An 18,659-nucleotide genomic window follows, 5' to 3' on the forward strand; every position below is an offset into this window, starting at 1 on the left:
TATATAAGAATAATAATATGTAATAGCTAAGAAAAAGTAAACAGTAATTGTAGCGTGCTATTTCGATAAAGATTCCTTATAATTTTACATGGGAAAATGGAAGATATATAATACCAAAATATTTTCTTTTATGGGTAGATTGCATAATTGGCTCTAGAATTCCTCTAATTATTACTCTTTAGAAAAGAATAATTAAGAAGGAAAACCTGTGAAACCTTAATTTCTCAGTGTCAACTTCATTGACATTTAAATTTTTTATATAATTGTTATTCAGGAAGATAATGTCGTATTAGGCCAAATGAAAGATACTAATCTATCATCAGTGGTCTAATTAAGCTCTAAATGACAAAACATCATCATATATATGGACTAAGGATTAATCTTCTTAATAATTATGTTCTATCCATTATAGAAATTAGAAAGTAATGCATATATTTACGAATATCAAATCGAGGGTGAAGTAGTTATTTACTATCCTTAATCTCTTTGTCCCTAATTATTTGTTCACTTTTGAATTGACATATCTATTAAAAACAATTATTAATATAGTGAGTTTATCATTTTACCCCTATTAATTGTAAAGTAGATGATTAAAAACTTGAGATTTTCAAGAAATTTTAGCTTTTTCAATGTAATTAATAGAGAGTAAAAAAAATTATCTTTTTTTATTTGTCAAAATAGACAAGTAATTAGAGATAACTAAAAAAAATTGTGGATATATAATTAGGGAATAAGGGAGTGTCGCTTAGATTAAAATAATACTGCTCACACTTTTATTTTATTTTTTCATGTGTTCGATATCGATATTGAGCTGATTATATTTGGATCTTTGCATTTGCCGCGTCCATTTCTTGGGGCAGCGCTCCAATTAGGATTTTTTATATTTTTCAAAAATCGAATTCAAAATATCTGATTAAGCATTTAAGATCCAAATCATCTTTCGATATGTATAACTCATGTGAATCTTGTTTTCTTTATTAACTAGTCTCTGAACAATAGTTCAGGATAGTAAGAAATACTTTGAAATTCACCCTTATGATAGTGGGTGTTTAATCTATTGTGTGTGCATAATTTTTCCAAAGAAGATGTGGAAAATATATTTATCTTCATTTAGTAATTTACCTCATATTTTAATGTGTCTCATTTCAGATTTTCTCTTCAAATTGTTGTTTATTTGAATAAATCCTGAGTTATATTACTTCAGTTTGTTTTAATATATGTTATAAATAATATAAATCAAATATTAGATTGAGAGAATAGGCCATGGGTGTTCTAGGTCATAATTTTATTTGAATTAATCATCTTGGCTTTGCTCTCTGCCTATCGCAAACTTTAGCTTATTCCAAGACAATTTATTATTTTAAGTGTACAAATATCGATTTTGGAATCACCGTTTAAGTTATATTCCTATTGTATAAAATTAGAAGTCTCTCTTTTCAAAATAAATTTAGACATGCGATATTTGACGTTTTCTACTCACTATAATAAAAATAACTTTTAGCAACATTAAATATTAATATTAATAAAGTGTGTTAAAGTTTACCGGCATTAGTTAAGTTCCATTAGAACCAATGTCGCTAAAGGCTTTAGGAACATATAAAAATAGTCACAATTGCCGTTAAAAATATATACTTAGTGACAATTAAAAATTAATTACCGATAATTATCATTTTTGTTACGGTGACGGTTGAATATTTGGATCAATCATAAAACTTTAATACCACATATCTAAAATTAATTCAAAATGGTATACATAAATATTTGGTAATGGGACAAACACTCTTGTGATTAAAGATTATTAAATTATTATTTTTTATAGAATGTGCAAAACCTATAAAAAAAAATGAATCGAATGAAATGATGTACATTCCAACATAAATGATGTAAGAATAATAATGCATTATAATGGTGCATTATATTATTATAAGAAATTTTCAAAATAATTCCCCAAATTATAATGATTAATCTTAGTTTAGTACATTGAGGTCTTTCCCCAGTGTGATCTTCATTATTAAGTCATGTAATTTTCAAAGGCTTAATTGAATTGCACTAAGATTAAAAAAGCAAATTTAATTACTCTGTGATAAGATAATGGTCCATTTTACTTTGGTTAAATACTGTCCGATAAAGTCTAAGTGCAAGCAACAAAAAATAAATGAGTTAACCATATGTAAAAGTAATTTCATTAAATATTTAAGCATTCAATTTCTTCATAAGATAGAGCATGAAAAATCATTAATGTTTTGACTTTGTTGGCTTATAAAAATTGGACAACTAGCAAAGATAAATAAATGAAGGGATGATTTAAAAAATGGACTTGAAAATAACAACTTTTGTCTCTTGAGCAAACCTCGAAGGTTTTTCCTTGGGAAAACAAAGGTAAAAAATTATGCCATGAAAACATCAGTTTTTTTGGAGTAACTTTTACCTATAAAAATCATATGTTTTTGTTATAACTATTGTTTACGTTAACGCGCTTCATAGGAAATTTTATGTTTGCTATTGAGTTTTTGATCGGTATAATTCGCTATATACATTCAATTTTATATAGACTGTTCAATTTTGTATAAATTAATTTATACATTGTAATTTGCATAGTAAAATTTGTATTTATATAACCGTAAGTGTATATAACAAAAATATATGTATTTCGCATTTATATATATATTTTTCTCTCGCTATATACAAATACAAACACATTTTATACATTTGTATACCCAAAATGGTTAATTGTATACTAAACCACATGGCAAAAAAGGGGATGTTTGTTGCGAGTTATAATTAAATAAACTATAGTTATGTCATTTAATTTGAATTAAGAATTTGCTATTTCATACGATTTTCTCTTTTTTTCTATAAAACTAAAAGAGGAAAATGTGGAAAGAAAAAAGATGTATCGAGTTTGGGCCTGTTTAACATTCTTGATTGGAAATGTCCACTGGGCCTGCCGCCCAGCCCAATCCATCTAAAGAATTTGCCTTCTCTCTCGACTTGTCCATTACTAAAAAGTAAAAATTAGGCAAATGACATACTGTAAGTGATAAATTACATTCTATCCCTATAATATCAATATTTACCAAAAATCCCTTATTTTTAAGAATTCCGGATACTTTATAAAACAGAAATGATACTTAAATATAAATGAATATAAATGAATGAATTTTTTTTTCTGTAACTGTTATAGCTAAAATCAAGGGTAACTGATTTCCATTCAATTGATTTATGTTAATCTTGTAACTAATTGACCGTGAAAATTGCTTCAGAAATTACTACATTAAATAATCATTTAATTTAATGATTTTCCTTCCCTTTATTTAAGTTAATTTTGAAACCAAATCACCGTGAAAACTGCTTCCAAATTACTACATTCAATTTTATTCAATTTAAAATTTTTAAAATAGTCATTCAAAATCAAAAAAAAAAAAAAACACTATTCTGCTTTAAAAAAAACTCTGAAAGGCCAATTCTGATTTTTCAAATATGAATATTTCAAATTGTAAAATATATAAAAAGTTTATAAAGTATTGAGCGCATATAATAATATTAATGTTTTAAATTGTACTAAAAATTGCATAATGCTGATACTAAATATAAATAAACAGGTTAACATGACACTTACAAATACTATTTGAAACTATATATAAACGAAATATTAAATTTAAATATATTTTTTTGATACATTAAATTTCATGTCAAACACATAAAAAGATACTCAAATTCACAATTTAAATTAGATACTTAAATTTTTATATACTTATCAATAATTCATATAAATATGATACTTAAATAACAGATGTATGACAGTATGATACACATATAATATTATTTGATACCTTAATATATACGAAATATAAGTAAAAATAAAACAAAGAATCATTCTATCATGAGCACCAAAAAATGATACTTAATAAAATTAATTGAACATACTAACAAATTAAATTCAAAAATCATGATAAGATTAAAATGATACTTAATACAATTCATCTTATACTAAAATACAAATAAACAGGTTAACATGATACTTATAAAATACTAATTGAAGCTATATATATAAACGAAATATTAAATTTAAAATATATTTCTTTGATACATTAAATTTCATGTCCAACACATGAAAAGATACTCAAATTCACAATTTAAATTAGATACTTAAATTTTTATACACATATACTATTATTTGATACCTTAATATATACGAAATATAAGTAAAAAGAAAACAAAGAATGATACTTAATAAAATGATACTTAATAAAATTAATTGAATGATACTTAATAAAATTAATTGAACATACAAACAAATTTATTCAAAAATCATGATAACATTAAAAAGATACTTAATACAATTCATCTTATACTAAAATATAAATAAACAGGTTATCATGATACTTATAAAATACTAATTGAAGCTATATATATAAACGAAATATTAAATTTAAAATATATTTCTTTGATAGATTAAATTTCATGTCCAACACATGAAAAGATACTCAAATTCACAATTTAAATTAGATACTTAAATTTTTATACACATATACTATTATTTGATACCTTAATATATACGAAATATAAGTAAAAAGAAAACAAAGAATGATACTTAATAAAATGATACTTAATAAAATTAATTGAATGATACTTAATAAAATTAATTGAACATACAAACAAATTTATTCAAAAATCATGATAACATTAAAAAGATACTTAATACAATTCATCTTATACTAAAATATAAATAAACAGGTTATCATGATACTTATAAAATACTAATTGAAGCTATATATATAAACGAAATATTAAATTTAAAATATATTTCTTTGATAGATTAAATTTCATGTCCAACACATGAAAAGATACTCAAATTCACAATTTAAATTAGATACTTAAATTTTTATACACATATACTATTATTTGATACCTTAATATATACGAAATATAAGTAAAAAGAAAACAAAGAATCATTCTATCACGTGATACTTACAAAATACTATTTGAATCTATATATAAACGAAAAAATTAGTGGGAAAAAATTAGGAGAAGTTTTTGGGGGGAGGCGGAAATCTTGGTAAGGTAATTTTGGGAAGGTGATTTTTTGGGGGAAAGGAGTCATGCATTGGGAAGGTAATTTCTGCTTTACCTTGGTAAGGTAAATATTGCCTTTTTAATATTTTAATGTATAAAATTTAATTAGTATCATTTGAGATAAAAAAAAGGGATTTTTGTAATTTAATACATCAGTAGGGAATTAATGAAATTAAATAAATTAAAGTAGTGTATTTTAGTAATTTTTTCTAAAAAGTAAAAAACGTTTCTAAAGAGGAAAAGTTATTAATTTAAATAAGGAAAAATTGTGCATAATGACAAACTTTATGTTTAAAATAAATAATATTGCTATAGTTTAATTTAATTCCTCATAATAACTAAAGTTTCATTTTTTTTGTTATTATTGGGTCCCGCTAAAATATTAGTTTGGAAAATGCTGAAGTTATTTATACAGGAGTAGGGGTGTTCATGGTTATGGTTAAACAATCAAACTGAACCTTAATCTGAACCAAATCAATTAAGAAAATCGATATTTGGTTTGATTTGGTTAGATTTGATTTTAAGATTTTGAAAATCGATATTATTTTGTTTGGTTTGGTTTTGGTTTTACTAAAAAACAACTGTAAAAATAACCAAACCAAACTGATAAATTAGAAATTTAATTTTTAAAATTATTTATATATTATTTATAAATAAATATAAATACTTTGTTAAATTTTAAGTAACTTAAGTCTTTAACTTTACAATTTTCTCAAGTCTAACACTTAATTTTAGTTTAATTACAATTCTAAGTCCAATTCCATCAAAATTTATTACCTACCATACCTTTCATAAGATACGTATGTCCTAAAAAATTTTATCACTTTCAAATCGAAAAAAACCAGAAAAACTGAACCAAACTGTCAATAACCAAACCGATGGTTATCTTTTTCATTTGGTTTGGTTTGATTTTAAAATTTAAAAAAAACCGACTAGATTGGCTTGGTTTTGGTTTTAACCAATAACCGATCCAAACCGAACCACGAAAACTCCTATACAGGAGTCTTTATACAATTCATCTCTTTTTTTTCTCTCTTACACCCTTCAACTTCTCCTACAATTTCTCCATAAAATCAGTTTTGAATTTCAAATATATTACATTACGCTCTCAATAGATCGTGAATTTAAAATTTCAGGTACCGTCAAAAAGTGTATAATCTATTAGCTTTTAAGCATCTTTTTTTTTTGTAAGTTTTTCTTAAAATTTCTCATCTAATAATCTTGCATACAGTTGTTGAACGTATACAATGGATGATCACACTCTAACAACAAGATTGAAAGAGGTATGTATTTGCATGGCCAAAAATTTGGTGAAAAACCATCATTTTTTCTGGGTCTAACGCTAAAATTTGGGGAGGTTGCAGGTTCAATAGACAGATCTAAAGCTATTAGAGAGGTTAGATCTGAATATAAGAACGATCCAATTAGATCGAAAGGAATCAATGGAAAAGCAAAAAAAATTGGCGTAATGATTGTTGAGGGAGGTATTAAGCATCAGGGTGATGCTAGTTCGACAAAGAAGAGGAAAGGAAAAGAAATTGATCCTTCTGGTGAACATGCAATCTAACGGAGAGGAGATTTCTGCCGTAACGAAGCAAGTTGAACATGAAAAAGTTTATGTATTTTTAGTTTTTTGCATGTTTTAAAATTGGCATAATACATAAATGTGCCTTTCAACTTGGCTTCAAATTACATTTATGCCCTTCAACTTTGGATGCGCACATATAGACACACTTGTATAAAGTTGAACAAATAGATACACATCCATACATGTCATCCTATATGTCATTTTTTGTCCTATGTGATGTCCTACATGTATTGTTTCATTTAGGACTCATGTGTTTATTTATTTAAAAGTTGGATAGTTAAAGTGCTTATTTGTGCATTATGAAAGTTGAAGGTGAAAATTAAAATTTGAAGCCAAGTTTAGGGTCCAATATATGTGTTATGCGTTTAAAATTTTATAATAAGTTTTATAGTTAGTTTTTCTTTTAGATTTATGTAATTTATATGGTTGTTAATACATATCGGTATATTTCTAATTAGATTTTATACAAAGTTATTGTATAATTAACAACAGATAATATAAGAAGCTTACTATATATACAATTTAATCAATAATTCATTTGAATTTTTTTGTATAATATTACAATTTAAAGCATGAAAGTTTTTCTCTTTATACGTGTGTTTATATAGGTGTGTTTTTTTATAGCAGTTAATTATAATTGATTTCATACAATTTTATCTTTGTAAATGTTTTCAGTTATACATGTTTGATTTTATACAATTTCAATTATACATGTTTGATAATAATTTTATTTAGACAAAATTTATGTGTGCCTTTTGCTTTTATACATTAATATGTAAGTAAAGTTGTATATGTATTTTTCTTTCAGCGTGTTAAATTATAATTTTATATAAATATTTTATATTAATATCTATATACGTTATAGATATCATTTGTATAATTCAACCTGCAGTTACAATTTTTTTTATATATATATATCTTTATATACATTATACAGATAAATTGTATAATTCATTACTTTGTTACAATTATATTCAACGTTAAAACACACCATATACAAATATTTGTACAAAAGACCTATATTCGCTTATAGTAGTAATACATATTATACATAATTTCAGTATACGCAACTGTATAATGATTATTCATATAAATTTATAAAAAATATTTTGTATAGATATCTTTATATACATTTTACAATCAATTGTAATATTGTATAATTAAATACCTAGTTAAATTAAGTTAACGTTAAAACTCACCATATACATATATGTATGTATAAATGGTCATTATTCGCTATAGTAGTAATACACAATTTTAATTCTGCTATATACAAAAAAAAAAAAAGTAATTCACATTTTTCATATGAAAAAAAGTGTGATTGCTATTAAAAAGAGAAAAAGTGTGTGCGCTTTTAAACACACCAAATGTATGCCCTTGAACTAAAAAAAAATAGAAAAAGCATGGTTCAACAAAAACTATTCAAGGTGCTGCAAATGACAGTACAAATTAATTCAAAGCAAATCATTTCATATAACAAAGTCTTAAAGTTCTGAAAAATACAAACTTATAACCTATCATAAAACGCATTAATCTTCTTGCGGCCTATTTTGACATGAACACCTATTGGGACCTGCAACTCCACATGTACTACATGTGTTTTTTCATATAAGCCCAAGCAATTTGCGCTTTGTTTTTGCGCGAGGTTTATTAGTTGACCTGCCTAGAGGTCTTTTGTATATTAGAGGTCGAACTTCATCGTACATTGTGCATTCAGGTATCACCCATTCTGTTACATCAGATAATAAAAGAATTGGTAACTCATAAATCATCAACATTGTCTTTGATTTGTATAAGTCAGAGCAATATCCATAAGGTATTAGACTCCTCTTCTATAATACAACCCAAACATGTTCATATGGTATTTCTTCATATTGGTACCTGCCATAGCTACATGTTTTAGCCCTCAAACTGACTACGAAATTTCTACCATCGTCGTTCACATTGTGTACATATTCAGTTGAAGGCACAACCTGTTATTTGTTTAAAAAAATTAATTATACATACATTTTATACATAAGTAAACAATAATAATTCCAGAATATACGAAAAAACATACCCTCATCTGTGTACTCATTATCTCATTTTCAACAAGTATATTCTGAAATTTTTTAATCAATGGTGTAAATATGCATGTTGCTTCATGTTTATTATATATACAATTTAAAGCTACAAAAACTGTAGATATATACAAATTATATATTTTTATTCGTTTATACGTATATAGTCAGAACACTTACTACTTCAAAGATACCTATTACAAATTGGGAATACAAATTTATACTGAATTTTAAAACCCTTTACGAAATGCGCTGATCGTAAACTCTACAAATTCAAAAGTAATCTTAAAATTCGAAATCTATATGTCAAACTTATATTTTTGCCTTAAAACTTGCAGTATTAGATATTTTCCAGAAATCCACACAGAGAACTACGATCGAATATATCCGAATTTTTTCATTCAAAGTTTTTCAATATATTGTGTTAAATTTATATAATTCAAACTGACACTAAAGTGGAAACTATCACAATATACAATAAATTCATTTCTCGACTTTTCAATTTCAAACCTGACTTTGAAATATACGATATACATCACTAAAAAGGAAATTCGAAATAATTTCAAGTAATAAATGGTTTATCTGATGTTTATTTCTTTTTCTTCAGTTTGTTTGCGCTATAGAAGTTGGTTCGACGAAACAATCTAAGTTCCCTTGATGAAGAAAAGTTAGTGAATGAATGGAATTCTATTAAAAAGGTGATATGCGCGATTTATAGGATTTATACCTTTTAAGTAACCGCAAGTATGAGCAGTTTTAAAAACAAATGTATACATAATAGAAACTAAATCACCAAAATTTATACAAAACAGATACTAATAACAAACTTAAATTTGCTATGGAGCATAAATATAGAAACTGTAGTTATAGAGAGTCAATATGAATTTTATTTTTGCTATTCCTAAAAATACTCTTTAAATAAACGTTCACCCAATCATTTAAATAACTAACGTATATAATTAGGGGTGTCAAAAGAAAAATGAAAACCGACTAAATCAATCAAACCTAACCGAATAGACTGACCGACTAAATCAATCGAACTTAACAGTATAGACTGATTTATATCATTTTTTAAATAAAATCGTGAATTTTTATTCGAGTGTATAATCGTCCCAAACAATAGGAATGATCTTTTTAATTTATAAAAGAAACCAAAAAATCTCCGAACCGAACCAACAAGTCTTACGTCTAACAATATGTTAAATTTAATAGATAAATAAATTTATAACTTCAAACATAAATATAACCTAAATTTTAGGCCTATGGTGACTAGACGATTTTAGATCTTTCCTCTTTAATTAGCCTTCAATTAGTTAATTAGATTTAAAATAAAAAAGAGTAATATAATAGATATTTCCATCAAACAGTACAACAAAACATATGCAAGCACTCCTATTACCGATATATAACGTGAACAATGAACATGTATAATGTTTGTGTACGGCAAGTACGTATTTTGGTAGGAAAACTACTAGTGATTGCTTCATGGTCCAATATGGCGTTTGGAAAACATCAGCAAAATCAACTATTTTTGTGAAGAAATAAATTTCGAATTAAGGATTGTTGACTTGATCGACAATTCTGTTGATCTAGTTAGTAAATCCTCCCAACAATAAAAACATAAATCATCGTCACATGCTATAACCTATGTATAAAAATTATAATATAATGTGCTAATGTCATGACAAAAATCAGCATCCTTCATATGAGAAACAACTCGCTCTGTGACAACTTAGTGCTCATACTTGGTTGAATACCATCTCCTGAAGTACTTAGAAGTTTTTTCCACCAGAAAATAATGAAATTTTTTTATTTTATTATAAAATGTAATTTTCTCATTTATTTTTCATAGAATTAATTTATTGACAAAACGTATATTTCAAAATAAATTCTGGTTAGAAATATTAGAAAACGTTCTAATTTTCTTATATGAAGAAAATTATTTTGATTCAATTAGAATATTGTGAAATAATCCGTAAAAATTATGAATAAAATTATTTTTTTTCACTGATATGTATGGAGTCCTCCACCAATACTGTATTTATGCAAGTCACTAAGGATGACTATATATGGAAGTGGAAATTTTGGAATTGCTTCATGTTCATAAATGACTACTTGAAACTCGACAAATTCAAAATTATTTTTGTGTGTGTGAAAATAGACTTTTAATTATGAGCTATCGGCGTGTTAAGTTTTTGCTATGTGCAGGATTCAAAAAGAATTGACAAATCACATAGACTTGTTAAAATGAAATACTTGGATTAAAATGAGCAAAGCACATACCTTAACTCAACTCGCCCGATTCATACTAAGTTTTAATATTTTTATTTATTTTTTTACAACTTTTTATCATCTAAGTAAGTTTTTTATTGGATCGCTTTATTATTTGTTGTGTAATACACTATAAATATAATAAATTACAATTAAAAATGAATAAAAAAGTATTAAGATTGAGGTGCGGATATCTCGCTCTATTTAAGCAGATTCAAGTGCACTGCGGCATAATCTATATCGATTTAATAGTATCACTCTTGACTTGTCTTCTCCGAAATATAACAGTCGAACAATACAATGCCGTACAACGTCGTACAACTTAAGCATCTCTGGATTAGTTGAAGAGTTCAAAACTCCACGAAAAGGACACCTTCGTTCAACATATAAATACTCTCTTATATATATAGTGAATATAGTTAAAGACTTATATGGTGTTTGAATTTAATTAAAAGTTGGTTACTCAAAACTACTTTTAAGTCAGTTTTTGACTTTTGGGAGTGTTAGATAAATATAAAAAAATAATAACTAAAAATAAGTCAAAAATGACTTAAATAAGTTAGCAAGTATTTAGCAATGTAAAAGATGAGTTAAAACAAGTCAAAAATCAAAAGTAGATTTCCCCTACTTTTTATTTATTGACCTACGAGTTTGTCTTTTTATTTTTAACTTAAAACTACTTCTTTAAGCCAATTTAAACGGCTCTTAAAATACTTCTTTGTTTCAACACTCTCTTTCACTACACTAACTCAATATTTTCTCACACTTCTCTTCTTTTTTTCATCCCTTTACAAAAAAAAGAAACACCACTATTTATAGAGGATAAATCTTCTTTTTATGAATAATAATCTAGGTAAATGAGTGGCCTAAAGGTGTATGGTTTACAAGAATAAAGAGTTGGTGATTACGTACATTACTAACAACTAATAATCATATTCTTTCATAATTGATGAAAGTAAAAAGATACAAATGTAATGTCCACCAATGAACATAACATGATACATAATATTGACATACAATACATTTTTATTAATATTAAATATCAAACTAACATTATTTATACTCGCAATATATATATTCGTTATTGATTTGCTGTTTTTAATCTTACTTTTCAATATGTGAACGAGAAGAGCAATGGTTACTAAATAAAGTAAAAATCAAGTGTTACTAGGACATGGACAGCTATGTATTCTTGTAAGCATCACATGGATAAACGTTAATACTTTATAATCTTTCTTCTATTCAAATTGCAATCGAGCAAAAAAAGCTAATTTCTTAGTTAAAACGAAGGGAATATATACGTGTTAGTGAAAAGCCATTTGTGGCCTACATTTATTTGCTGACTCAATTCCACATGTAAAGTGCTAATGGATTTTGCTATTTATATCTAATAATTGTCTTCTATTGAATTAAAATAATTAAAATTACCTTTCAAGATTGTGATTTATTATATTTTTAGCATATATACGACACAAACAAGTTGCACAAGGGGGGAGGGTCCAACCTAACTTTATTATTAATAGTTACTAGAATATTATTACTTTCTTGCTTTTCCATTAGTTTAATATTAAAATTTGTGGTTAGGAGAGTGATTGGTGGGCACTTTTAATTTTTCTAATGTTCATTAATAGTTAATGTTTTTCCTTTGTGGAAACAAAAGTGCAATGGTTGAAAAGGAAAGATGGACCACATACACATATTTTTGATTTTATAGTATAGTATTAATTGATAGCTAACCTGCCAGCATAAGAATGATTCTATTGATTTGGATATAAATGTCGATGTCCTACCTAAGAAATTAGTAATTTTAGTTGATCATTTCATATCAATGGATTGATAAAGATAGGGCATTACTAAGAATTTATGGCATTGTGTATAAGTTATATTTGGGTTATAATAGTAAATTTATTTAGTGAATACAATTTTATTCACATATGTTAGTTCATTGGCTTAAAGATGAATATATGAGGTATAATATATGAAATATAATTAAGCGATAATTAATTAACGATAATAATTTGATTGACATAATATATATTTTTAAGACAACGAACTAGTGACAATTCCATCCTAACATTTTCTGAAATTAATTGTTTACTAATTTTGGATCAAGTTTTGTACTAAATAAATTTTTTTAAAAAGATAAAAAAGTAGACCCTCACAAGTAGTAGGAAATGAAATTGGACATGATGATAATATAATTATTTAATTCAGACTTGTATTTTTTGAGTATCATTTATGCATTATCCAGAAGAGCAATTTCTTCACAATAATTGATTTTTGTCAATTGACAAGTACTCTTATGGAATTCAAGCCAACTTGGCAAGTTGTTGGGCAGAAGCTTCACTACCATTCAAAGAACACCTGATAAGCCAAGTATCAAACAAAGATCAAAACAACCTATCACAGTAAGGGATTATTTGGTATAAGCAATATAATATATTCGGGAGTTGGTTAGAATGCATATTTTGATTTACAGTTTAGAAATTCGCATAAAAAATACATATATGAAATAACGAGAAGATTTATATTTAATTTTATGTAAAATAGAAAATGAAATAAATGATATATGAATAACTAATCCCTACATAGGATAATACATCAATTCCTCGTAACATTATAATACTTACATAACTCTAACCAACTATCAAACAATCTCTACAAAATTGTTTGATTACTAGTTAGAATTATGTATTTCCTTCCTTTCATTTATGTGTCTCTTATTTTTAAAATAATTATTTCATTTAACTTGTTCACTTAAACAAATTAAAAAAATTAAAAGAGTTTTATTAGTTTTTCTCATACTATCCATGGTAGCAAATGAGTGAAACTAATCAAAAACAAAAATTAAAATCATCATTATAAATGTTAGTTTAATAAAATATACTACTAATCAGAATTTTTTTAAGAATATGTCTTATAAACAAGGATCAAGTAATATAGAATAAGAAAGTAAGTAAACTTTAATAATATCGTAATTGATTATATATAAATTTGATATAAAATTTAAACGTTTTTCACTTTATTTAAAACTTGTGAAGTTAGAATTGAGAATAAAATTGTGTTTCATTATATTAGTAATGCTACGTTTCATGAAAATATTGTATAGTTTATGCTAGATTTTATATGATTGAGCATTATTTCATTTTCATAACTAAAAAAGTATATAAAATTATGCTAAATTTTAATACGTAAATAACGATAAACAAACTTGAAATAGTTGTGGATAAGAATAACTTTTTCTCTCCTTGTCCTCGTCATACCAACAGTCAAAAAGCCCTTTTTTTCTCTCTCTCTCTAGAAAACATCGAAATCCACAATTTCTTTTCTTGTTCCACCAGATACAGACATAGAGAGAGAGACTCTAAAAAACCTTCACCAATTTTTTTTTCATTTCTCTATTTTTTCTGATATGGGTGCTAATGTATCTTCAATTGACACAAATTGTGATGATGGGTTGAATTATCTGCCATTTAAGCCTAAGTTTGATGATATACCAGAGGCTTGTGTTGCTCTTCTACTTTCATACCTTGATCCACCTGAGATCTGCAAATTATCGCGTATTAATAGGCTATTTCGTGCTGCTTCATCTGCTGATTTTATATGGGAACCCAAATTGCCCTCTAATTATAACTATATTCTTCAAAAATTGCTTGCCCTCAATGTTGATGATGCCCTCTGTAAAAAGGACATTTTTGCTAAGCTTTCTTCTCCCAGGTCCTTTGATGGTGACACAAAGGTCTGTCTCTTCTCTCTTTTTTTTGAACATTTTATATCACCTCTTCCCATGCCAAGTTTGAGATTTGATTAATTTGGGGGATTTTTTTAAAATTTTGGTTACATGCCAAGTTTGAGATTTGATAATTTGCGGGATTTTTTAAAATTTTGGTTACAGCAAGTATGGATTGACAAGAAGAATGGAGGGGTTTGTTTGGCAATTTCATCTAAAGGAATGGCAATTACCGGCATCGATGATCGCAGATACTGGAATCACATTCCGACCGATGAATCAAGGTGAGCTTTTTGTTTACAAACATGGCTCTGCTTATGAGTTATTGACTAGTATTATATTTCAAAGCATGAAAGGGAACTTAAAAGAAGGCCAGTAAAAATTCGGATTTAAGTCATATATACAAACTTTAAATTTACTGATAGTTTAACATGTTATCGCGGATTACTTATCCTTTTTTTGAAAAATATGATTCAACCCACCAATACTGTAATATTGTTGAACTATGAAATGAATCAAACCTTGTTCATATTTCAAATAGTAACTCCATCCCAATCTGAACTCTGTCTCTGTATCGATACGATGAGATTTTGACGGTTCTAAGAATACAACATCACTTACTAAACTAAGATCAGTATGAATTGGTCAAGTGATGTTGAGCCTGGTGTCTGGTGATCAAGTTTCTAGTGAGTGAATCCTCGATATTTCATCATAATGAGAGCAGCTCCTTCAGGGCATTCACGAAGTTGAGCTGGCCTGATGATCAATCGAGGTGGCCAATTAAAGAGATATCGTAACAAAATCAAATGCCCTATGGGAAAAAAAGAAAACAAGGGAGGGCGGTGTTGTCGCGTTTCATTCCTTTCTTATGACATGTGAGGGTGAATCCTTGAATAGGTTGATTCGATTAGTATATGGAATTGTGTGGTTGTATGAAATAAGTAAGCCAAAGGAAGACTTTTGTATTGTAAATGTTTTGTGATCTGTTTGCTCTTTCCCCTGTCCAGTAATGTAGACTTTTGAAGTTCAATTATGCATCTGATACTCTCATTCTTCATGTAGATTCAAAACTGTAGCTTATCTTCAACAAATCTGGTGGCTTGAAGTCGATGGGGATCTCGAGTTCCAATTCCCAGAAGGGACATATAGTCTATTCTTCAGACTTCAGCTTGGTAAGGCGACAAAGAGGCACAAACGTCGTGCCTGTAACTATGAGCATGTTCATGGCTGGGACTTAAAACCTGTCCAGTTTCAGTTAACAACAGCGGATGATTGTCGTGTGACATCCCGGTGTTATCTGGACAATTTAGGAACTTGGATGCAGCACCATGTAGGAGATTTTGTTGTTAAGGATGGCACTGTTCCAACAAAAATCAAATATTCATTGACACAGATAGATTGTACACATACAAAAGGTGGTCTGTGTGTTGATTCTGTGTTAATATGCCCTACTAGCTTAGCTAAACAATTAACTTCTTGTTGATTGCTTTACAACCATCAGTTTTGTATATACTTCGTTTTCTCCCTAAAATGTCTTCTAGTCGTTTCTATTTAGCATCTAGAGAGCTTCAGCTTTTTTGTATCTTAGTCCACGAAATGATAGACAATAGTTGATTTTGAGCTTAGATGATGATACTTTTCTCTTATCAAACGGTAGACGAGTCAAATAAAAGGACTAGTATGGAGAAAATGATCAAAATAGTCCTTAGTGTATGAGGGTCGCTTTATTTTGATCTTTAATATATTTCGCATGATGTAATATACTACTTTATTTGGTCCTTTGCCCTAAAGTAACAAATTCATCTGGTTAAATTTAACGTCAGGCCCACTAAAAAATAAAATATCAAAAGCTCTCTTTCTCCTTCATCAGGCATATCTGAAAAGCTTGGCCTAATTCTTCTCCCTTCTCTCTTCTCCGGCCATTATAATGCCCTAGGCCATCGACACATCACTGATCGTCCACCAACCAGCCATTGCTCTCCACTTCGGTCTCTCCTCTACCCATCCTTTGTTTCCACGGCTTATTAGCCCTAATCCACAATTGGGATTTTTACAAAAATTATATTTATATTTAAGTTAGAAAATTAGTTTGATTTTTTACATTGTTATTGATATCAATGTCTCTAGTGAGAGTCAATTGTATAATTTTTTTTAACAGACTGTGTCCCTGTGTTTGAGGCAGCATTTTAGCTTTAAAATTTGTCTTAAGGGATACACTACTAAAAAAAACTGTAAAAAAAGCGCCGGACGACGCAAATTGCCACAGGCGCTTATAAATTAAAAAAAAAATTTAAAAATTGTGTTAGAAAAAACAACGGATGACATCTCCTAAACCTTCGCTTTATTTACGGATTTTTTTTGTGTCAAAAATATATATATATATCAATAATTAATTTTTTTATACAAGTAGCGATGCAGTTCATTGCTTTTTATTTAAAATAATTATTTATAAACAAAAAACTAACATCGCCGTCTGCTTTTAGTTAATTATTATTTAAAAAAAAAACAGCGACGGACGATATCTCTAAATCTATCTCTTTTTTGTCAAAATGATTAGTTAAAAGCGACGGACAACGTCTCTTAGTCCATTGCTATTTGGTCAAACTATTTTTAGAAAAGCAACGGACAAGACATTTCTTGATACAATAAAAATATAAATAAAAGAAACAAGTATATTTTAAAAATATCAATATTTAAAATTAAACGGGAAGAATAATACAGTAATTTCAACAATAAACGAGAACAAACTTATTTTGCACGTAAATCGCGTTGGACGAACGTTTTATGCCTAAACTCCTTTTTCTCCTCCACAGTTCTCTCAGTCAGCAGCTGCAATGGTGATCTCTCTCTCTCTAATAATTTTGCTTTCAAAGTTGCCCCGCGGGGTTCACTAAGCTGTTGGCTTAGCAAGCACTTGCCCGCTGCTCCCGCCGCCCGATACTTTTGCTTAGTTTATTGAAATTCTTCATCTTTTTGTTTGATTTTCCTGTTCTAATACACGGTTAATTCTGATGGTTTTGCTTTATGTAATTGTAGGCAACAGAAACTGTGAACCCAAAAGCATATCCGCTTGCTGGTTCACAGCTTACAACGACCATAATGGATTTGGTTCAACAAGCTGCTAATTATAAGCAGCTTAAAAAGGATGCTAATGAAGGTTATTCACTTTTTTTCACTTTATATTTAGTCACGCTGCTAATCATTTTTTTTTATATCTACTGCTTAACTAAGATTAAGAAAACTACTGAGTTTGTTTTGTGGTGGTGGTGGGGACTAAGCTATAAAGACTGTTAACTTGTATTGTTTTGGAACTTTATTATACGGTGTTTTGGTGAATAAGTTACTTCTATGTTGTTGATTTTTTCCACTTTATAGATTGGTAACGTCTGTGTTGCTCCTCATTGTACTGGTTAACTGAAAGAGAAAACGGTGTTGTTGTTCTGTTTCAGCTACGAAGACACTAGACAGAGGAGTTTCGGAATTCGTTGTCATGGCCGCAGATACCGAGCCTCTTGAAATCCTTCTTCACCGAAGATAAGGTGATTTATATTTTGCCTTTGAATGGCTCCAATAGAGGTAATGAATGCTGAGGAATTCTGGTTATTGACATTTTCAAAGGTCTTTTGTGTATATAGTGAGGTTATATTGTTCTGATTTCAGACTCTTAAGGAAACCATGTGCATATTATTTCTGCTGTAATATTTTTGCAAATCTTTTTTAATTTTACTATATTTACCTATATCATTAGTGATATAGAAATGATTTTCTTCTTTTATAAATAGAATAGAATACACTAAATCATTTTGAGAGCAAAGTGAGGTATTTCACAGTCTATACAAGAAAATAGAGTGTGAGTGATATTTTAGTAAGGTGGAAATCAAAAGAGTGTTGTGTAGTAGTCACTTTGATTATTATATTTGTGATACACAATGTA

General features: G+C 27.7%; 1 protein-coding gene and 2 long non-coding RNA genes across 3 annotated transcripts; all 3 read left to right on the forward strand.

Moving 5' to 3' along the window:
- Nucleotides 1-6,004: 6,004 nt before the first annotated feature.
- On the forward strand, nt 6,005-6,753 carry LOC114076065. Its single transcript, XR_003576671.1, has 3 exons — nt 6,005-6,212; nt 6,308-6,359; nt 6,441-6,753. It is a non-coding gene; the product is annotated as an uncharacterized LOC114076065 (long non-coding RNA).
- A 7,487-nt stretch (nt 6,754-14,240) lies between these two features.
- LOC107001939 (F-box protein PP2-A13) lies at nt 14,241-16,350 on the forward strand. The gene is made up of 3 exons (XM_015199894.2): nt 14,241-14,734; nt 14,891-15,009; nt 15,788-16,350. The coding sequence occupies exons 1-3, from the start codon at nt 14,408-14,410 to the stop codon at nt 16,206-16,208; spliced, it is 867 nt and encodes a 288-aa protein (XP_015055380.1). The 5' UTR covers nt 14,241-14,407; the 3' UTR covers nt 16,209-16,350.
- A 1,120-nt stretch (nt 16,351-17,470) lies between these two features.
- LOC114076556 lies at nt 17,471-18,506 on the forward strand. The gene is made up of 3 exons (XR_003577524.1): nt 17,471-17,562; nt 17,762-17,882; nt 18,175-18,506. It is a non-coding gene; the product is annotated as an uncharacterized LOC114076556 (long non-coding RNA).
- Nucleotides 18,507-18,659: the final 153 nt, after the last annotated feature.

This window comes from Solanum pennellii, chromosome 1, assembly GCF_001406875.1.
Source record: "Solanum pennellii chromosome 1, SPENNV200".
NCBI classification, from domain to species: Eukaryota; Viridiplantae; Streptophyta; class Magnoliopsida; order Solanales; family Solanaceae; genus Solanum; species Solanum pennellii.

What these genes read in the sequence shown, in the direction of transcription:
- LOC107001939 (XM_015199894.2), top strand. Translation starts at nt 14,408, where the DNA reads ATGGGTGCTAATGTATCTTCAATTGACACAAATTGTGATGATGGGTTG. An exon ending in CCTTTGATGGTGACACAAAG is followed by an intron (nt 14,735 to 14,890) that starts GTCTGTCTCTTC and finishes TTTTGGTTACAG; the next exon opens with CAAGTATGGATTGACAAGAA. An exon ending in ATTCCGACCGATGAATCAAG is followed by an intron (nt 15,010 to 15,787) that starts GTGAGCTTTTTG and finishes TTCTTCATGTAG; the next exon opens with ATTCAAAACTGTAGCTTATC.